The sequence below is a fragment of the Aquarana catesbeiana genome, linkage group LG03 (assembly GCF_042186555.1).
Source record: "Aquarana catesbeiana isolate 2022-GZ linkage group LG03, ASM4218655v1, whole genome shotgun sequence".
NCBI lineage: Eukaryota > Metazoa > Chordata > Amphibia > Anura > Ranidae > Aquarana > Aquarana catesbeiana.
In genome coordinates this window covers 602,223,113-602,245,325 of record NC_133326.1, presented here as the reverse complement: position 1 = coordinate 602,245,325, position 22,213 = coordinate 602,223,113, and the positions used below count along the sequence as shown (strand labels likewise).

At 42.7% G+C, this 22,213-nt stretch overlaps 3 protein-coding genes across 3 annotated transcripts in view; 2 read left to right on the top strand and 1 right to left on the bottom strand.

Annotated features, from left to right (window-relative positions):
• Window positions 1-8,223, bottom strand: part of USP39 (ubiquitin specific peptidase 39) — a 47,556-nt gene extending 39,333 nt beyond the window's left edge. Inside the window, exon 1 of the mRNA XM_073622092.1 lies at window positions 8,068-8,223. Coding sequence (XP_073478193.1) covers window positions 8,068-8,125 — 58 coding nt within the window. The 5' untranslated portion in view covers window positions 8,126-8,223. The remainder of the gene's footprint in view (window positions 1-8,067) is intronic.
• Window positions 8,224-8,339: 116 nt separating this feature from the next.
• LG03H2orf68 (linkage group 03 C2orf68 homolog) lies at window positions 8,340-21,764 on the top strand. The gene is made up of 4 exons (XM_073622095.1): window positions 8,340-8,543; window positions 13,888-14,003; window positions 19,372-19,517; window positions 20,999-21,764. Exons 1-4 carry the CDS (start codon window positions 8,365-8,367, stop codon window positions 21,119-21,121), a joined length of 564 nt encoding a protein of 187 aa, XP_073478196.1. The 5' UTR covers window positions 8,340-8,364; the 3' UTR covers window positions 21,122-21,764.
• TMEM150A (transmembrane protein 150A) overlaps window positions 21,203-22,213 on the top strand; it is a 39,613-nt gene continuing 38,602 nt past the window's right edge. Inside the window, exon 1 of the mRNA XM_073622094.1 lies at window positions 21,203-21,331. The gene's annotated coding sequence lies outside the window, so the exon portion shown is untranslated. The remainder of the gene's footprint in view (window positions 21,332-22,213) is intronic.

Below are 22,213 nucleotides of genomic sequence, written 5' to 3'. Positions count from 1 at the left end.
CAGTACAGGCTCCAAAATGTTAAGTTAAGAACCTTTAGTAAAACACAACACAGGGGCTTGAGAAACACAGATGCATGTTAAAATCAAAAGATAGTGAGAAACCCTTAAAATTACAAAGTGTAATCATTTTTTTTAAACATTATCTTCTTTAAGATTTTTTTTTTTTACATACTCTCAACAGAGAAGTTCAGCGTAATTATAGTGACCTCGTACTACTCTGGGGGGAGGAGGGACGATTGGGATTTTTTTTTTTATACTGTGTGTGTGTGTGTATATATATATATATATATATATATATATATATATATATATATATATATACATACATACATACATACATACATACATACATACATACACACACATACACACAGTGGGGACGGAAAGTATTCAGACCCCCTTACATTTTTCACTGTTTGTTATATTGCAGCCATTTGCTAAAATCATTTAAGTTCATTTTTTTCCTCATTAATGTACACACAGCACCCCATATTGACAGAAAAACACAGAATTGTTGACATTTTTGCAGATTTATTAAAAAAGAAAAACTGAAATATCACATGGTCCTAAGTATTCAGACCCTTTGCTGTGACACTCATATATTTAACTCAGGTGCTGTCCATTTCTTCTGATCATCCTTGAGATGGTTCTACACCTTCATTTGAGTCCAGCTGTGTTTGATTATACTGATTGGACTTGATTAGGAAAGCCACACACGTCTATAGAAGACCTTATAGCTCACAGTGCATGTCAGAGCAAATGAGAATCATGGGGTCAAAGGAACTGCCTGAAGAGCTCAGAGACAGATTGTGGCAAGGCCCAGATCTGGCCAAGGTTACAAAAAAATTTGTGCTGCACTTTAGGTTCCTAAGAGCACAGTGGCCTCCATAATCCTTAAATGGAAGACGTTTGGGACGACCAGAACCCTTCCTAGAGCTGGCCGTCCGGCCAAACTGAGCTATCGGGGGAGAAGAGCCTTGGTGAGAGAGGTAAAGAAGAACCCAAAGATCACTGTGGCTGAGCTCCAGAGATGCAGTCGGGAGATGGGAGAAAGTCGTAGGAAGTCAACCATCACTGCAGCCCTCCACCAGTCGGGGCTTTATGGCAGAGTGGCCTGATGGAAGCCTCTCCTCAGTGCAAGACACATGAAAGCCCGCATGGCGTTTGCTAAAAAAACACCTGAAGGACTCCAAGATGGTGAGAAATAAGATTCTCTGGTCTGATGAGACCAAGATAGAACTTTGTGGCCTTAATTCTAAGCGTTATGTGTGGAGAAAACCAGGCACTGCTCATCACCTGTGCAATACAGTCCCAACAGTGAAGCATGGTGGTGGCAGCATCATGCTGTGGGGGGTGTATTTCATCTGCAGGGACAAGACGACTGGTTGCAATTGAGGGAAAGATGAATGCGGCCAAGTACAGGGATATCCTGGACGAAAACCTTCTCCAGAGTGCTCAGGACCTCAGACTGGGCCGAAGGTTTACCTTCCAACAAGACAATGACCCTAAGCACACAGCTAAAAATAACAAAGGAGTAGCTTCACAACAACTCCGTGACGGTTCTTGAATGGCCCAGGAAGAGCCCTGACTTAAACCCAATTGAGCATCTCTGGAGAGACCTAAAAATGGCTGTCCACCAACGTTTATCATCCAACCTGACAGAACTGGAGAGGCTCTGCAAGGAGGAATGGCAGAGGATCCCCAAATCCAGGTGTGAAAAACTTGTTGCATCTTTCCCAAAAAGACTCATGGCTGTATTAGATCAAAAGGGTGCGTCTACTAAATACTGAGCAAAGGGTCTGAATACTTAGGACCATGTGATATTTCAGTTTTTCTTTTTTAATAAATCTGCAAAAATGTGCTGTGTGTACATTAATGAGGAAAAAAATGAACTTAAATGATTTTAGCAAATGGCTGCAATATAACAAAGAGTGAAAAATTTAATGGGGTCTGAATACTTTCTGTCCCCACTGTGTGTGTGTGTGTATGTATATATATATATATATATATATATATATATATATATATATATATATATATATATATATATATATATATATATATATATATATATACACACGCCTATATATCTATCTAATGACATTGCAACAGTGACCTAATCTGCCTGATCGACCAATTTTAATAGTTGTTTGCCTATGTTCTATCTTTACACAAGGATTCCATATGTGTATACGGGCCCGCTGCGGGGGCGATCCTCCAATCTATAGGGTCACACAAACTTCGCAGCACGTCCACACACCCACCGACCCCTTGGGACCAGGTGTGGAGCATTTTTCTTTATCCAATTTCCCTACGTAGGTTTACTTCTTCCCTTTGCACCCCCCCCCCCAAATCTTCTGTAAAAAGTGTGTTTCTTTGCAGTTATTCCTTACCTATAGGGGAAAGAGGAGATGAGGGGACCACACATGTATTTTGTGGGTCTGCTCGGCTCAAGACCACAGAAATAAGATAAAAGCCATGTCTCGGTACATTAATATAACTTATGGGGATGCTCTGCATATCCCCTTTGGTTTAACAAATTTCTTTCCCTTAGATTCCCCCCCCCCAAAAAAAACAGAAAAAAAAAAAAAAAACAACAAAAAACTCATAACACTCCTCCACTCCCCCCCCCCCCCACACTTGGGACATTTATTAAAATATCCTATTCTACATCATTTCTGCCTCCACATAACTATCTCAACTAACTACGAGTGGCTGATATTTTGTTGATAAAAGTAAAACTAATCCATTGTAAACATGTTTGGAAGTGGGCCTCCTGTCTATTTGATGACATAAGTTCCCCCTTTTTCATAATTTTATTAACTTCTCTGATCCATTGGCCCACTGTAGCGATAGATGGGGATTTCCAATGGCACACACTCTCTAGACGCATTTAGGGGAGAGAGGGAGAGAGGCAGTAGACAAGCAGCTGGGTTGTGATCTATAGCAAGACCACTAATGTCTCGAATAGGAGTACACAAACTTTGCCAATATGGGCATATTCGAGGGCATGTCCAAAATATATGAAAAAGGGTTCCTCTGTCATCTCCACAACGCCAACAAGTAGGGTCTATGCTAGGGATAAGCAATGGTTTTAACTGTCATGAATGGCTTTTATTCATGACAGCTAGCTTACTATTATGATCTGTGATTGGCTACAGCTAATCACATGGTACAAGGTGCTATAATTGGCCCAGGTACCATGTGATAGTTGTGGGCCATTCACAATAGTAAGCAAGCTGTACCGAGCTCCATGCTGCGCCTCAGAGCGCACGTGCTAAGCGACGTACATCTGTTAAGCCTGCAGAAACTATACTGTGGGCAAGCAGCAAGTGGTTAAAAGAAAAAGTTTGTATAGACGTCCAAACCACTGCCAAGTGCTCATGTTATAATTCACCAGAATGTAAACTGTCCATAGGCTAACATAAGTATCCAGAAGTCAAAGGAAACACAATTTATTCCAACAATGAAGCAGCAATAAAAACAGCAAGAAGCCAGAGTTGAATGTGTAACAGCATTACCAGGGGTGGATCCAATCCCGACCTGCAGCAGCAAACATTTTCCAGAGGGCCCTGATGACAAGGGGAAACCTGCGTATACCGGGAGATCTGGATGGAGGGCAGATACTGTGTGGAAAAGCTGCTCACCGCGGCCGAACAGAAAGGAAGCACAGGTCATGCCGTTTCCGGTAACCTGTGCTTCCTCGCTGTTCAGCCGCGGCGGGCAGCTTTCCCACACAGGATCTGCCCTCCATCCAGATAGCCAGGTATAGGCAGGTTTACCCTCGTCATCAGGGCCCTCCGGCAAACCTCTGCTGCAGGTTGGGATCGGATCCACCCCTGGTAATGCTGTTACACATCAAGCTCTGACTTCTTGCTGTTTTTATTGCTGCTTCATTGTTGGAATAAACTCTGTTTTATATGACTTGTGTCTCTTTATGTTACTGGGCTCAAGACTTCCAATCATTCTCATTAGCTCCACACATATGGCCTATGGACAGTTTAAATTCTGGTGCATTATAGCATGAGCACCTGGCAGTGGTTTGGATGTGTATATATTTCTTTCCCCATCATCCCTGGGGACACTTTGTGGATGTTTTGTGTGTGCCCATTACTAACTCTTGTTCTTCGGCTGGGATCATGAAACTATGATGAAAAGAGACAATCTTTTAGCGCCCAATCTGCTTGTGTTGTGTAAAAGAAAAGTTTGAGGTCACAGAAAAAAAACAAATACACTCCTCTCTACACTGCAGCACTGCTGTAATGCTGCAGCTGTCTCCTATTGGCTTTAAGGCTGAAAGCTGAATGATCACATGATCTCCGATTGCTCAGTTATCGGCCAGCTTGGACTGGCAGGCAGTGACTGTTGGTAACCGGCCTTCTGCTCTGCCCCCTCTAGCGCTCACTGCAGCACGGGCTGGAGAGGGGATGGGTGCAGCTGGCTTCTGCTCTACACCCTGTTCCAAATTATTATGCAAATTCTCTTTCAGTGTCACAAAGATTAAATATTTTGTTTTTCAGTTTAACTCGTGGATAGCATTGTGTCTCAAGGCTCTTTTGATCACTGAAAACAATCTCGGACATCTGTGATAATTATATTGCCAGGTGAGCCCAATTAAAGCAAAAACTACTTAAGGAGGGTGTTCCACATTATTAAGCAGAGCACCATTTTCAAGCAAGATGGGGAAGAAAAAGGATCTCTCTGCTGCCGAAGAGTGAAATAGTTCAATGCCTTGGACGAGGTATGAAAACATTAGATATTTCACGAAAACGTAATCATCGCACTATTAAGAGATTTGTGGCTGATTCGGAGTTTGACTGGTTTTGTGCAGATAAAGGCACATTGAGGAAGATTTCTGCAAGATCCATGCATCGGCCCAAGAGAGCAGCTGCTAAAACACCATTACATAGCAGCAAACAGATATTTGAAGCTGCTGGTACCTCTGGAGTCCCACGGACATCAAGGTGTAGAGTCCTCCAGAGTCTTGCAACTGTGCATAAACCTTCCATTTGGCCACCACAAACCAATGCTCACAAGCAGAAACGGCTGCATTGGGCAGAAAAATACATGAAGACTAATTTTCAAACAATCCTGTTCACAGATGAGTGCTGTGCAACCCTGGATGGTCCAAATGGATGGAGTAGTGGATGGTTGGTGGATGGCCACCCTGTTCCAACAGGGCTGCGACGTCAGCAAGGCGGTGGTGGAGTCATGTTTTGGGCCGAAATCATGGGAAGATAGCTGGTTGGCCCCTTTAGGGTCCCAGAAGGTGTAAAGATGACCTCTGCAAAGTATGTGGAGTTCCTGACCAACCACTTCCTTCCCTGGTACAGAAGGAAGAACTATGCTTGCCGTAATAAAATCATCTTCATGCATGACAATGCGCCATCTCATGCTGCAAAAAATACCTCTGCATCAATGGCTGCTATGGGGGTAAAAGGATAGAAAGTCATCGTGTGGCCTCCATCCTCCCTTGACCTCAATCCTGTTGAGAACCTTTGGAGCATCCTCAAGCAAAAGATCTATGAGGGTGGAAGGCAGTTTACATCCAAACAGCAGCTCTGGGAGGCTATTCTGACATCTTGTAAACAAATTCAAGCAGAAACTGTCCAAAAACTCACAAGTTCAATGGATGCAAGACTTGTGAAGCTGCTATCAAATAAGGGGTCCTATGTTAAAATGTAACGTGACCTGTTAAAATGTTTAAAAAGTTAAAATGTTTTTCAAAGTTTGATTGAAATAGCTTTTGATTTCAGTAACTATGCTGCAAACACAACAAATGACAATTTTCAGTTCTTTACAACCTATAAAGTGTTTTGAAACTTACTGTGTGTAATAATTTGGAACAGTGCATTGTAAGTTCTTTATTTAGAAAAAAACTATTAGGAGGTTTGTTCAATAAAATTTGAATTGTACTCTTAATAGTCGATAACATGAGAATTATGCTGACTGTTGTTTACATCAATTATTTAGGTAAATGAGAAAAATATCATTGGCATAATAATTTGGAACAGGGTGTAATGCCACGTACACACAGCCAGACTTGCCAACGGGCTAAACTCCATCGGCATTTCCGACAGAAAGATTTAGAACGTGTTCTATATCCGAGTCTGTCTGGAAGTCCAGCCGTGTGTATGCGGCATTAGTTGTATGCTGAGATCTGGAGCCATTCACCAATCAGACAGCTGGGTGGATCCCGACATGGTTGGGATTGTTCCAAAACCTGGAGCGGCTCTGACATCAGCCAGCTGATTCTGGATCATCGGAGAGCACGAGTAATTGCACTCCTCTAACCCACATTAGAAGTATGGAGAAAACACGTTTTAAAGGGTGTGATCTGGAGTGCAATTTTGTTAATATGTAAAGGAAAAAATAGATAGACATAGCTATAAGTAGTGGTAAATATAAATAACTAGCAGAGAGAGTGTTTCACCGCTCAAGTGGATCTAGACCCAGGTGTGAGGTTAATGTGAAGCCTTCAGAGGTGAAGAGTCCCAGGTGCTGGCTAAATGCTGAGTAGGATGACGTTTTGAATAGAAAGATCTAGATGCTGCACACCGGATGAAGTAGAAAACTTGTCTTTATTGTAAAAATGGGACCATCAGAAGTACAAGACAATCATGCAAGATGTACAGGATCAGCTGACGCGTTTCACACTCAGGACTGAGTGCTTACTCAGCTATGAGTAAGCACTCATGAGTAAGCACCCACTTTTACAATAAAGACAAGTTTTCTACTTCATCCGGTGTGCGGCATCTAGATCTTTCTATTCGAAACTTCAAATATAAATAACTAGCTAGAAGCAAAGAAAGAAAAAAAAAAAATTTAGAAAACACCTAACACGCTGTTTTGCAGATTTTCAGATGGGACTTTAATATAATATGATAAATATACAGTATTTTAACTGGGAATCAGTCATGAAGCCACAAGAAGAGGGGGGGGGGGGATATATGTTTATTTTAAAGCAATAGCCTTTTTAAACATAATGCACAATACTGGTAAACGTTTACTCTACAACTTTAGTTGTACAATTTACCTCCAGTCTATTAACCTTTAGCTTCTCTGGGTTCAGATGCTGATCTTTCTTATACAGAGCCCCCGAAGCGATTGTAAATAGATCAAACAGTGGAGACCAGGATCTAAAAATAGATCAAACAGTGGAGACCAGGATCTAAAAATAGATCAAACAGTGGAGTCCAGGATCTAAAAACAGATCGAACAGTGGAGTCCAGGATCTAAAAACAGATCGAACAGTGGAGTCCAGGATCTAAAAACAGATCGAACAGTGGAGTCCAGGATCTAAAAACAGATCGAACAGTGGAGTCCAGGATCTAAAAACAGATCGAACAGTGGAGTCCAGGATCTAAAAACAGATCGAACAGTGGAGTCCAGGATCTAAAAACAGATCGAACAGTGGAGTCCAGGATCTAAAAACAGATCGAACAGTGGAGTCCAGGATCTAAAAACAGATCGAACAGTGGAGTCCAGGATCTAAAAACAGATCGAACAGTGGAGTCCAGGATCTAAAAACAGATCGAACAGTGGAGTCCAGGATCTAAAAACAGATCGAACAGTGGAGTCCAGGATCTAAAAACAGATCGAACAGTGGAGTCCAGGATCTAAAAACAGATCGAACAGTGGAGTCCAGGATCTAAAAACAGATCGAACAGTGGAGTCCAGGATCTAAAAATAGATCGAACAGTGGAGTCCAGGATCTAAAAATAGATCGAACAGTGGAGTCCAGGATCTAAATATAGTTTGGCTTTCATTTGTAAGTGTATCTAAAACTGTTAGTCCATCTATTACTCCCCTCAGCCCAGACTGACAACTCTACTGTCTAGAGGTGCCCCCTGTGCTCCTTCATTCAGACTGGGGGCACTCTAATAAAGGAGCTGCAATGGAGGATTCTGGGAGGAATGATCTAGAAGGATCCTCTCACACAGGAGCCTCCATAAAGCATTGAGGCCGGTATAAACAACGTGCACCCCCTCCTTCATGTACACAACATATCCCCCTGGTATAGAGCACACTGCAGGCCGCCCCCCATGCTAAGGAGTACACCCTCACCTCTCCTATCCTCCCGCGGCTCCTCCGCCTCAAGCTTTATCCTCTTCGGCGCACTCATCCTTCTCTACACACCGGTACTGCGTACCGAGCCTCGCTATGGCTAGAACCCCGCCCCTTCCGGGACACAGCTACTGATTGGAGGCCGCGCCACAAAAACGAGGCTTCACCTAAAAACATGCCTGTGATTGGGGGGCGCTCTGGGAAAGGTTCGGTTCACAAGTAACCAATCACCAAGAAGACTGGTGACCGCAACCAATCAACGCCAGGTGTGTGTGCCGCCTCGTAGCCAATTAACGGATGCGGTATGGAACACCGGAGCGAATCAGAAGGCGGACTCTTGGAGCCGCCGCCGGTGGGGGGAGTGGTAGCATGGAGGAGGAAGCGGAGCTACGGGCCAAGTTTGGGTCCGGGACCGTGGGACGGCTGGATATGAGCCATGGTTTCGTCCATCACATCCGCCGGAACCAGATAGCGCGGTGAGAGGGGGCAGCGAACATCATTCATTGCAGCTCAGAATGGGGTGTATGGGGTGTTGTAGAGTGGGGGGGATGGGGTGTAGAGTGGCGGGGATGGGGTGTTGTAGAGTGGGGGGATGGGTTGTCGGGGGTGTAGAGTGGTGGGTTGGAGTGTTGTAGAGTGCGGGGATGGGGTGTAGAGTGGGGTGTTGTAGAGTGGGGGGTGGGGTGTCTGGGGTGTTGTAGAGTGGGGGGGATGGGGTGTTGGTGCCACTGGGGGACACAATTACAGTAGATGTAGTGATCATACCAGGTGGGGTCAGTAGTACACAGTGCTGGAGAACATGGACTGTATGTTCCACCCACTTGGCACCCATGAGAATGTAGCTTTTAGTGGAAGTAAACCCATTGATTTAGCTGTTTCCTAAAGTCATTACATTCAAACCATGCCATAAATAATATCTGTCACAGTTGCTTGTGCTTTCAACCTAACAGTCAAGCCATTAAATGGCTTCTGTCATAAATGATCACATGTGAAGATCAAATTTGCAGATCACACAGAGGCTCAGATGGCAGCTTCCCTGGCTGTAAGCCCCCTTTCATACTGAAGGTGTATTAGGGCTAAAAATGGCGCCTCTCAAGCCTCCCCAGTGTGATAACCGGAGTGATTTGACACTGGGGCGGTGTGCTTGCGGGACGGAAAAAAAAAGTCCTGCTAGCAGCGTCTTTGGGGCAGTGCAAGAGCGGTGTATACAGCGCTCCTAAAACCGCCCCTGCCATTGAAATCAGTGGGCAGCGCTGCCGAAGCGCCTGCAAAGTGCTTTAGTGATTTGCAGGTGCGTTTAACCCTTTCCTCGGCTGCTAGCGGGGTTTAAACCACCACTAAAACTAGTGGTGCTTTAGCGCTACCGCGCCCCAATGTGAAAGGGCTCTAAAAGATAGGAGGGGCTTAGATCCACTTTAAGGTTTATTTAAAGCCAAAACTTTTTTTCATTTTGGATAAATAGGGGAAGGATACTGCTGTCACTTTTGGTAATCTGTGTCCATTAGGGAGACTTCCCTCTACTTCCTGTCCTGTGGACTCAACAGGAAGTGACAGAATATCTTTCCAATGTGAGGGAGATCCCCCACAGGTACAAAAGTCCTAGTTGAAGATTTCCCCTCTATTCCTGTGCTGGATGTCATGCAGACATTTGCATTTTTCCCTGGTACTACTTTCCCTGGTACTTTACCTTAACCCGTTCAATACAGGGCACCCCCCCCCCCTTCTGCCCAGGCCAATTTTCAACTTTCAGTGTTGTCCCTTTTTAAATGACAATTGCGCGGTCATGTTACACTGTACCTAAACAAATTAAAAAAAGATGTAAATAAGTTTTCTCCTTCACTGATGGGCATCATTTATGACACCACACCACTGATCGCTGCACACCCCTGTAGGCAGGTGCTGGCTTGTTATCCTGCTGGATGTCATATGACGCCCGGTCAGGATAACTGAACCACTTCCCGGTCGTCCTTCTGCTATAGGCTGGGCGAGAAGTGGTTAAAGGTAATAGGCTGGGCGAGAAGTGGTTAAAGGTCTTTTATATTACCTCCAGTCTATCGGTCTCCACCTTCTCTGGGTTCAGATGCTGATCTTCCCTGCACAGTCTTAAAGTGATTATTATTTTATTTTTTTTAAAAACAACAAACTTGTTATACTTGCCCGCTCTGTGTAATGGTTTTGCACAGAGCAGCCCCGATTCTTCTCTTCTGGGGTTCCCCACCAACGCTTTTGGCTCTTCCTGTCTTCAGTGTGCCCCAATAGCAAGGTAAAAAATCTTCTGCCTTTAGAACCACTCACTTCTTCTTGCCCAGGACTACATGTCCCATGAGGCATTGCTCTTCACACATTCACAAGTTCTCAGGCACTTACTGACATGTATGGACGGTAGAGCTGCACGATTCTGGCCAAAATGAGAATCGCAATTTTTTTGCTTAGAATAAAAAGATCACGATTCTGATGACAAAATCTTTCACATTATACAACAAAAATTGGGCTAGTTTTTTTTTTTTTGTTTTTTTTTTTTTTGTTTTATTTCATTAAAGTAATTTTTTACAAAAAAATTGCAATTGAAAGACCGCTGCACATCAAATACAGTGTGACATAAAATTGAAACAACCACCATTTTATTCTCTAGGGTGTCTACTAAAAAATATATATAATGTTTTGGGGGTTCTAAGTAATTTTCTAGCAAAAAAAAAGAGCAGAGAGAATTCTTTGCATAGCAAGAATCGTGAAACACTTTTATCAAGATCGTAAAGGGAAAAAAATCATAATAACGATTCTTGACGATTAATCGTGCAGCTCTAATGGACGTTGTACTGAGCTGTATGTGTGCTGCACTTGTATTTCCAGATATGTAAACAAATAATGCATTCTGTATGCAGGCCAACTAATCGGCTGACCGATTAATCGATTATGAAAATGGTTGACAAGTATTTTCATAATCGATTACTTGTTTCAGCCCTAGTACAAATAGAGAAAATTCAGTCTTCCCAACAGGGGACACAGAGGGCAATAAAAACTTGAGGGTGGTGGCTGGCAGCGTGTCACTCCCACCAAGCAGTGCATTGTGGGACAAAAAACAGTATTTTTGGAAGGCAAGCTGTCACACTGGTGTATAATCTGGAGCTGTCTAGAGCTTGGTGTCTCCATCAGCCTTAGTGTGCAGTGCTTTACTGTAGTTCACTTTAAAGGTCATGTCACTAGTGATCCTGTAGGTAGCAGCATCTCACCTGCAACTAGATCACCAGAAAGAAAACTGATCAGTCGCTCCCTTGCTGGCCGAGACACTGCAGAATCGCCAGTGAGAAAAAGATACAACAGGGGCCAGATCTCTCTGTTCTCATAGCAATCCTATTATTAGCAGACTACCTCCAGCAAGGAGAACTCACAGCATTGTCAGGGCACCATTCGAGATCATTGCTCGCTCCCCATCAGCCATAATTATACAAGCACAATAGACCGTGGCTCAGTGGATATAGGGCGTTGGGCGGTAACCTCCAGACAAGTTAAAATATAACAAAATTGAAAAAATATATCATTTTATTATTGAAAAAGATTAACAAAAACATATACATATATAGGCAAGGGTACAAAAATCATACATATATACACACACGCGCACACAGTCAAAGCCGACATGTATTTTGCAGTCATAATGCTTTATCCGCTTCTTCAAGGCTGAATTGCTTCTTATTTTAATCAAAATCTCAGGGGTATCTCAACTGAGGGGAGACCAAAAAGGAACACTCCAAACGTGGAATCCACACACAAAAGGATGACAAACCTGATGTATACGACTGTTGTAGTCATCACTTTAAAGGAGAACTTCGAATACAAAGTGAAAAATAAATCTTAGATTGAGAGGGCTATCATTGAAGATGTTCCTACACCCAAAATCATTTATCATAAGCAGGTGTCCAACAGCTTTAAAACGATTTAGTATGTTCTAGTGCGTATACTAAAAACCCGTAACGTCCAAGACATCCGGTCTAGGGAGCCAAAAAGATAAAGCAACTACAGGAGACTCCTTTTGGTGTGTGGTCCAGTCGGCGTACAGCAACTCTGGGTCTCTCGAGGATCCCACTCGCCCAGAGTTGCTGTTGCTGTTTCTCCACGCCAAATTGTCCCACACTTTGCAGATGTGCGAACCCTGATTCGTTCTACTTTGCACTGTCACAAAAATATACACATTGCAATGGCTGTAAGCTGCCATTCTCCTGTAAATGGCAATGCTTTTTTTGTATAATTTTGCCAAGCATATGCATATTTCCCCAACACAGTAGTTTCTCATTTTAGGATATACATCAGACAGGAATGTGCCAATACAAAGAAGCATAGGCGTTTAGTACAGCCATTCACTTGTACAGCAGGGTGTACATGGCACATGCAGCTCCCTGTGCACGGGAAACGTATGCTAGGTATAACAAATGCCCATAAGTCTGTACATGAGCCATGCAGCTTCTTTATATTTTAATCCTTGCCTATATTCCAGTTTCAGCTGGTGCTATGATTGCTGCCCCAGGTTTCTTGTTTAGAGTGCCTCGTTTCTCCCTACACTGTGAGCATCAATAGAAACGCACAGCCCTGTAGCCTAGGATGGCAAGACATTCCTCTGATTCTGACATCCCCCACCTTCCTCAGACTGCAGTGTCCACTGGTAACTTCTACCTGTGAAGGCAGGAAATTCTGGGAAGCAGTAGGGATTGACCAATATTGTTATCGGGGCCGATGTAATACCGACTCTTTTTGGCTGCCTTAAGGCCGATAGTAGATATTGGGTGCTGATATTCTGCAAATTTAAAGTTGTGTTTTTTTTTTTTTTTTTTTGTTTTTTTGTTAACACGGTCTTTTTACTCCTTCCTTTTTTTTTTTTTTTTTTTAATTGCTATATTATTGCAGTAAAAAGCACTGACCGATACTCTTTATGAGGGAATCTGGGGTCTGTAAGACCCCAAACCCCGTAATCCGGAAGAGATGTCATGACATTGCTTCCGGGTTACTAGATCCGAGACCCCAAACAAAGCAATCGGCTTAGTCTCGGGTCTCCCAGTGGGAGCTTCGGAAGGCGGCAGGAGTGGACGATTGTGATAACGGGTGAGCGACTCCTTAGCCACATCGGTTGTTATTACAAGAAAGCTGACTGTCAGCTCTAAGAGCCCATTCACACCTGAGCGTTTTGTAGCCTGAAGCTACAAAACGCTTGAGGGGAAAAAATCCATTATTCTCTATGGAGATGGTTCACATCTCCACTCCAAGTCGCCTGAAGCTCAAACAAGTTCTGGACCCTTTTTTGTTGCGCGACTCGGGCAGATTTGGGCGTTTTTGGAGCAGGAAGCAGATGAAAAAATCTAACAACATAGCAACAAATGATGAAACAGATGATCATTTTTCCTATTGGCTAATAAAAAAAAAATGCCAAAGCTCAAACGCCGGACAACGCTGCATGGAAATGCTCAAATATGCCCGAAAAAACGCGCGACAAAACGCCGGAAGAAATGCTCAAAAAAAACGCTACGCTCAGGTGTGAATGCACCACGATACCAGGGTGTTGTCTGCAGCTGCATGAATCACCCCTGTACAACCACTTGAAGCAATATCTGTATTATCGGTAAGTTTGTTACTGATACCGATTCTTCAAAAAAAGTGAATATCGGCCGCACCGAGAATCTGTCGACTTCTAGGAAGCAGCACTGAAATTTGAAAACGGCAAGTGCTGGGATAGAAGTTTAACAAATAGCTTACTGGGGAACGTTTATTTTATTGTGCTTGGTGTGTTAGGCTTGGTGTGTCAGTTAAATACATTTTTTATTTTGTAACTAGAGATGATTATGACAAGGAAGTAAAACAAGCTAAAGAGAAGCAAAAGAAGAGATATACCCCAAGGCCTTCACGCCCCAAGAAACCGGACTTGCAGGTTTACCACCCCCGTCAGAAAGGTAAATCTATAGGTGCAGATTTATATGTATGCCAATTGGGTTCCCTATGTGCTTTTGTTCAAGTAACGTGAAGGCAAACTTTGCCCAAAATTGTTATGTCAGGCTTGTGTGGCTAATGGCACAGCGTACCTTTTTGTTTATTAGTGGTGAACTATCTTCACCAGTGGGTTGAACGAAAAAAAAAAAAAAAAAAAAACCACCATGTCAGCACAACGATGTGTGATGTGGAGCTATCTCCCACTGGTTTTGTATTCTGACGGGGGGACCCCCATCCTCAGAATACACCCCCCCTCCTTAGAATACTCAGATGAGCTCCGCCACGCCTACAGGGCACAGTTCGGGGGCTCTCCCCTGACCCTTTACCCTCTTAGTAGTTAAGGTATGATATGCCTTGCCTAACTTTATGCACCTTGAGCCGGGGAATGCCCAGAGGCTCTGTTATGTAACATATTATTATTATTATTTTTTTTTTTTTAATTCTTTTTATTTATTTCAGAAAAAGAAAAAAAAAAAAAAAAAGTACTCAGATGATGTACTGATTTTCCAGTAAGACCGTAACAGATGCTGGTCATTACAGCAGTACCGGAAGTCTTCTGGTTCTTGCTTACATGCTAATATATAGCTGGAAACCTGATATTGCCTCGTTAGCCAAAAAAAGTTCTTCTGGGCTCCTCTGACTTTTTTTCATGTTGTTCTTGGGGCTTGATCACCTTTGCTTTGTAAGTTCCACCAATTGGTGGTGATCTACTGCGCTTTCCAGTTAGAGAGCCTTGAATGTTGGAATCCACACAAGGGTTCAGGTTTTAAGCTGGCAACAACCAGCTTTACTGTATTTGCAGCATTAAAGTGGAGTTCCACCCACTTTTACAACTCTTCAGCATCTCTCACTAAACTGTGCACTGTAAACAAATTGGATATTTTAAAAAAAAAATTTCTCAGCACCTACTGTATATCTGCTGTATTCAATTTTCACTTCCTCCTCCCTGGCCGCGGCCCATCGCATCATTTCCTGTTTGCAATGCCTTCTGGGAAGGGGCGGCAACTTCCTCTGAAACTGCTGTTGCTATGGAAACCTGACCTGAAACCTATACAAACCTACACTGCTTGTGCTACACTGAGCATGTGCGAGATCTGCAAGGATGAAATACAGTCTGGCTTCAGATGGCCACGGACTGCTGGAAGTTTATAAAATAACAAACTACTGCTATAAACTAACAAAACAGACCTTCGTTTACTGACTAACTTTACTAGAATACATTAAGCTTGTGTATTATAGGGGTATTTTTATTTAAAAAGTATCATTTCTGCCGGAACACCACTTTTAACCGGTTCAATACAGGGCATTTTCACCCCCTTCCTTCCCAGACCAATTTTTAGTTTTCAGCGCTGTCGCACTTTAAACGACAATTACGCGGTTGTGCGACATTGTACCCAAACAAAATTGATGTCCTTTTTTTTTTTTTTTCCCCCATAAATAGAGCTTTCTTTTGGTGGTATTTGATCACCTCCTGCGGTTTTTATTTTTTGCGCTATAAACAAAAGAAGAGTGACAATTTTGAAAAAAACACTATTTTTTACTTTTTGCTATAATAACTATCCCAATTTTTTTTTTTAAAAAAACAAATTTTTTCCTCAGTTTCGGCCGATATGTATTCTTCTACATATTTTTGGTAAAAAAAATCGCAATAAGCGTATATTGGTTTGCGCAAAAGTTATAGCGTCTACAAAATACGGGATAGATTTATGGCATTTTTTTTAAAAAAAATTATTTATTTTTTTTTTTTTTTACTAGTAATAGCGGCGATCGATTTTTTTTTTTTTTTTTTTTTTTTTTTTTCGTGACTGCGACATTATGGCGGACACATCGGACACTTTTGACACATTTTTGGGACCATGCTTCTAACTGTAGGGGGCGGGGACGTACAAGGGGAGGAGACCGATCAGTGTTCCGCTGTACTGGGAACACAGATCTCTCTCCTCTCACCTGACAGGACATGGATCTGTGTGTGTTTACACACACAGATCCACGGTCCGGCCCGGTTAACGGGCAATCGCGGGTGCCCGGCGGACATCGCGGCCGCTGGGCACACGCACCGGGACCCAAGCAACGCGGCGGGCGCGTGCCCCCTAGACGGCCGGGAACCCGAGGCCGTCATATGACGTCCACCCAGGATGGGAGATCCCATCTGTGGACGTCATATGTACATATGCGGGTAGGGAAGTGGTTAAAGTATATATTCACCTTTTTTGCAAAAATCTTTCCCCTACCACCAAACTGTGTATTATGTGCCAGACATGCTAAGATGTATTTTTATGTTCATTGTCTGTTGAAAGACTAGATGTTGCCTGATGTCGAAAATCTCTGTCTTTAAAGTGTTTGTTACCCTAAAAAATACAAATCCTGTTCCCCTAACGCATGAATAACACAGTGCTTGTGTTGTGTAATTTGCCCCCCCCCCCCCGTATCCTATAAAATACCTGGCTGGTGCTGCCCTCCCCCCTGCAAACTGACCATGGTTTATCATGGCTTCTGAGCCCTAAAACCGTTGTCAATTTATGTGTCTCTGTCATCAGCAGCTCTGCGCTCCTCTCCCCACTCCCTCCCTGCCTGTTGGCTCGTACAAGCGCTGCTCTGCTCCACTTCCCTTCCTGATGCTATAAAACTATGTTCTGATCATACAATCCTGTGTTAAATAAGGACGTGCCACACTGCGTGTGTTTTATAAAAAGTATGCCGATATCTACCTTATTTCAGAGTGCATCAAGGCGCTCTCATGACGCCTCTCTTCTCCTCTCCTTCCCTCCTTCCGGCTAACGTTAGTGGGAGTTCTCAACCCCTCACACTGTAGCTGTCAGCCCAGTGGAGGGGAGGAGGCGAACAGTCACGTGAGCACTTGGATGCGCTGTGAAATAAGGTAGATATCAGCATATTTTCTATAAAACACATGCAGTGCTGCACATGTCCTTATTTAACACAGGGGATTGTATGATCATATGATAGTGGCTTTACAACCACTTTAAGTAATGTACAAGTTCCCCTCATTCAAAAAGAGCCCCAGCCCCTCTCATTAGTCCTCTCTGCCACCCCACCTCAGGCCTCCCGCAATGTCTGCAGCCCAGGAGGTAAAAATCTAGTGCCAGGCTACCCCGGCCTGTGCCCCAATGCCCAGCAGATTTTGTGGGCCATTGCTCCTGCAGTGCAGGTACATTCCATTCAAATCCCCAGGACATTAGTGTGTAAGTACCCAGTGCCAGATTTGATCCCCAAGCAAAACATGACTTAGTACTTGGTGGAGAAACCCTTGTTCCCAAGTACGGAGGTAAGATGTTTCTTGTAGTTGGTGACCAGGTTGCACATGTTTTAGGAGGGATTTTGGTCCACTCTTCACAGGTCTTCTCTAAATCCTTAAAGCGGACCGTCAGTCATTTTTTTTCATCTTTCCACCTATTAAATTTCTGCCCTTGTTGTTTTAACTTTGGATAGTAAAACATTTTTTTTTTTTTTTTTCTGCCAGTAATCACCTTATACAGCCCACTTCTTTTCTTGTCTGGTAATTCCCCTAGGCTAATGACATCCTCTCCCCCTCTCTCCCCCCTCGAGTTTGCCTACACACCAAGAAGCAGCTTAAAGGTGTTGTAACATCTCAAGGATTTTCACCTAAACCTTCTGTGGTCCCGAACCTGATCGTTCCAGTGACAAGCACAAGCCCAGCAGCTTCAGCCGCTGTCTCAGCTTCTCATTGGATAGATTGATAGCAGCAGGAGTCATTGGCTCTCGCTGCTGTCAATCAAATCCAGTGACACAGGAGGTGGGTGGGGGGTGCGCCAAGTCCTGCTGTCTGTGCCAATGGACGAAGCAGCCGGACCCGGGAGCGCACCCGCATGAGTACCCTCATGGAAAGCGGCTCTCCGTGGGGGCACTTGAAGAGGAGGAGCCAGGAGTGCTGCAGGGGGACCCCAGAAGAGGAGGATCGGGGACGCTCTGTGCAAAACCCTTGCACAGAGGAAGTAATGTATTACGTGTTTTGTTATTTTATAAAAAAAATAAACTAACCTTTACAATAGCTTTCAGCTGCCCACAGTTAAAATGGTTGCAGCCAGACCTTGTGGAGGGAGATTTCTGCAGGTTCTGCAGGATTTCAATTCGTAGCGGCGTATTGTGTTACTAATGGTTTGTTTGGTACTGTGGTTCCAACTGCCTTGAGATCATTCACAAGCTCCTCCCATGTAGTTCTGGGCTGATCCCTTTACTTTTCTCATGATCATCCTTACCCCATCAGGCTAAATCTTGCATGGAGCTCCAGACTGAGGGCAATTGATGGTTATTTTGTATTTCTTCCATTAGCAAATAATCGCTCCAACAGTTGTCTCCTTCTCACCAAGCTTCTTGCTGATGGTCTTGTAGCCCATTACAGACTTTTGTGCAGGTCCACAATTTTGTCCCCGATGTCCTTTGACAGCTTGCCCATGATGGTGAGGTTTGAATGGAAGAAAGTTTCTGTGGACAGGTGTCTTTTATATACATAACGGATTGTCCTTAGGAGCACTTTCTTAAATTGGCAGGGCTAATCTGTGTACCTCATGAGCACATACTGTAGCCAGTCTGTGGGAGCCAGAGTTATTGTTGGTTGGTAGGGGATCAAATGCTTATTTTACTCACTGAACTGCAACTCAATTTATAACACTTGTATCCTGTTTTTTACAAAGCTACCTCGATGTGATCAGTATTAGTTGGTTATTCTGTGTCTATCATTTGAAATACGCCTATGTTAACAATTTTAGACCATTTCTTTGCAAGTGGGAAAACTTCTGGAGGGGATCAAATAAATCATTTCGTCACTCCTCCTCCTTTTTTTTTTTTTTTTTTTTTTTTTTTAATTTTTTTATTTTTTTTAATTTTTTTTTTTTTATGTAGTGGTTCTCGCAATGGCCACACTGAATCTGTCAATATGCTTGGTTGCTCTAAAGCAGGGGTCTCCAAACTAAGGCCTTCCAGTTCAGGAACTACAATTCCCATCATGCCTAGTCATGTCTGTGAATGTCAGTTTTACAATGCCTCATGGGATGTGTAGTTCCACAACAGTTGGAGGGCCGTAGTTGGGAGATCCCTGCTCTAAAGTAACACTAAGGTATACCCAGAAAAGGACTAAATACAGTATATTAAGATTGCTCTTGTAGCCTTTGACACAGTTGGGAGGCATTCAAACTGCATATGGACAGTCTATTCATGAGTGAAAATATCTCTGCACTGCATTGCTGACGCTATTGTTCACAACAGTGACTTTTTTTTATTTATTTATTTTTTAAACTAAAGGTTTCTTGAGTGTGCAGATTTTCTCTGAGATTTTTATCTTGTGTCTCTCCTTAGACAGCTCCCACCCCAGTGCAGGTTTGGCTGAGGATGACATTAGTGAGAGCAGTTCCAGTACGGACCCTGAGCAGCTTGGAAATCAGCTCTTCTGTTTGGAGTTTGAGGCAGATGATGGCGGGGTCACATCCATCATTGTATATGAGGTGTGTGTGCGTCTTATGACTCGCAGTGGAGAATTTTATGTGATCATGGAAGCCAACCTTCTTTACTAACCCCATCTTCAGTGCTCGCTTTTTATACATGTTAGGACATGAAAATTGAAAATCACACACATGCACTTTGTAGACCAAGCCAGTAAAGTTGGCATCAGCTCAGTGAATTGTTTCTGAAGGATTTCATTTAATCAGGTCATGGTATATCTATTAGTAAGTTAGGCACATTCAACTGGACTTGTTCTGTAAAGTTGAAGACATTTTGTAGCTTATTCAAACCGCTTTTCTAATGAATGTCGGGAAAATACCCCAATGTTTACATCCACATAGGTAGCATCGACGCCTTGATCTAGTTACCGTTTTTTTTTTTTGTCATAGCAAAGGGTGGAGAAACAATTTTAAAAAGTCCCTAAATCTATCCCGTAGTTTGTAGATGCGATAACTTTTGTGCAAACCCATCAATATACGCCTATTGCAATTAATATGATTTTTTACCAAAAATATGTAGGTGTGTGTGTGTGTGTGTGTGTGTGTGTATGTATGTATGTATATATATATATATATATATATATATATATATATATATATATATATATATATATATAATTATTGGTCTTTTTTTGTTTCTAGCGCCAAAAATAAAAATACCACCAAAATAAAAATCTATTTGTGAGTAAAAAAAGACACACAATTTTGTTTGTATACAGCGTTGCACGACCGCGCAATTGTCAGTTAATACGGTGCAGTGCCGTATCGCAAAAAATGACCTAGTCCTTAAGGGGGAAAATCCTTCTGGGGCTGACGTGATTCAGCTTTGCCAAAAAAAAAATCTGGAAGCTGATTTTGTTTCTCTACAGAGCTGCACCAGATTTTGCACTCTCCAGTTTTAGTAACTCAACCCCATAAGGTCGAAGGCCACCACCTGCCTTCTACATATAATGTCATTTTGATATCTATACCCCAGCATTTTATCAATAATTTATACCTTCAGCCATGTAAATCGAACTATTTAATACCTTTTTGAAGCCTTCCTGACACCAAGGATGAGGTCATGTAACTAGAACGGGGTGGTTCCACAATTTTGACACCCCCAATTCTTAATCCATAACATCTGCCTTTGCATGGTATTTGGATCAAGATGTCAGTGCTACCTGATAAATCGAAGTATTTTCCCGACACTCTGTTTAGAACTGAAGTGGCTTGGATAAGCTATGAAAGCTATGAAACGTCTTCAGAAATCCAGATGAATGTGACTAACACTAGATTGCTCAGTGAATCATTTTCTCCTGTCAAATGAGGGGGGGGGGGTGTATTGGGGTTCGTATACAAAGCTACCTTGATTATGATGTCGGTTTCATCATCGACATTTAGGAAATGATTTCTTTATTGAAAAATCCTAGGGACACAAAACCTTGTCTGTGCATGACATTCTTCACAAACCAATGTACTACTTAGTTTTTCTGTTCTTGCAGGATGATGATGCTGAGCAAGTTGCAGCAAAGATATCGGTTCAGAACCAGTTGGAAGCCAGGATGAAAGAAGCCCTTAAAAGAAGAATCCAGGAAGAAATCGCGAAGAGAAGGGTGCACCGCTGAGTTCCGTTTTAATAGAGTGTGCAAATGAACAAATATTTGCTCTGGTTATACTGTGCTGGACTTTGTCTCTTTCTGAGTTGTGTAGGGTTGATGGTGCAGAGGGTAGCTTCAGAATGTGTGCTGATCAGAATGTAGAAATCGTGTATTATCGGAGAGTATTGCAGAATTTGGCTTCAGAGAGGGCTATCTACAGCTTTGGAGTTTTTTGCTGTGAGTATATAAGGAACAAGAGCTCCTTCCTCTCCTGGTGGTCAGGTGGATCTTTGGCAAATGAGGAATTTGGAGTACCAGTGCCTTTAATTGTTAGCCAAAACTGGCTCGGTTTGAATTTGCTGAGTTTTTGTTCATATTTCTTATTTGGTCTGGCAATAGAGGTTGTGTTGGCGCTAGATCTCATATGTAATTCTGGGAACTACAAGTACATGTGATTTCTCAGCTGAGCTGGAACTGCTGCTAAAGGGAATTGCAGTTTTTCCCTGGCTGGAGAGTCACCTGATGCTCTCATAACCAGACCAGAATACAGCTTGGGTTAAAAAAAAAAGAACAAAAGTATTAATAGAATGTGCTTTAAAACATTGTTTTGTTTATAAAGAACATCTGGATTTGTTGTTAAATGCTGGTAAATAAAAACATGACAATGTAAGTTTTTATTTTATTTATTTATTTTTTAATATTATTTATTTTTTCTAGTTTCTGTCATTTTAGGCTTGGTTCACACTGGAACTGGCTGTGGATCGCACAGGAACGTTGTGCGTCCCCTTTCTCCAGTTCAGGGATGAATCTGGGCCTGATCTTTGCCTGAATTTGGCCCTGAAACTGCGCCAAAGATGCACAGTGTGCTCCGCAGCCGCCCTGGAGATATGTGAACCTACGCCATAGAGAGCCGGTCACATTCTCCTGCTATGCACATCTAATTTGCATAGGTGTGAACCCAGCCTTAGTTGGTAGGGAGGGGCAGCTGTATGGGCACTGTATTTGCGCAGCAGTCATTCAAATGACATTTTTTGGGAAAAAATTACACTTTAATGAATTTAAAAAAAAAAAAAAAGAAAACTGACCAGTGAAAGTTAACCTTTATTTAAAAAAAAAAAA

Bases quoted from the DNA above. Each gene is read 5' to 3' on its own strand.
- LG03H2orf68 (XM_073622095.1), top strand. From the start codon at position 8,365: ATGCGGTATGGAACACCGGAGCGAATCAGAAGGCGGACTCTTGGAGCC. The intron at 8,544-13,887 runs GTGAGAGGGGGC...TTTTGTAACTAG, and splicing joins CGCCGGAACCAGATAGCGCG to AGATGATTATGACAAGGAAG. The intron at 19,518-20,998 runs GTGTGTGTGCGT...CTGTTCTTGCAG, and splicing joins CATCCATCATTGTATATGAG to GATGATGATGCTGAGCAAGT.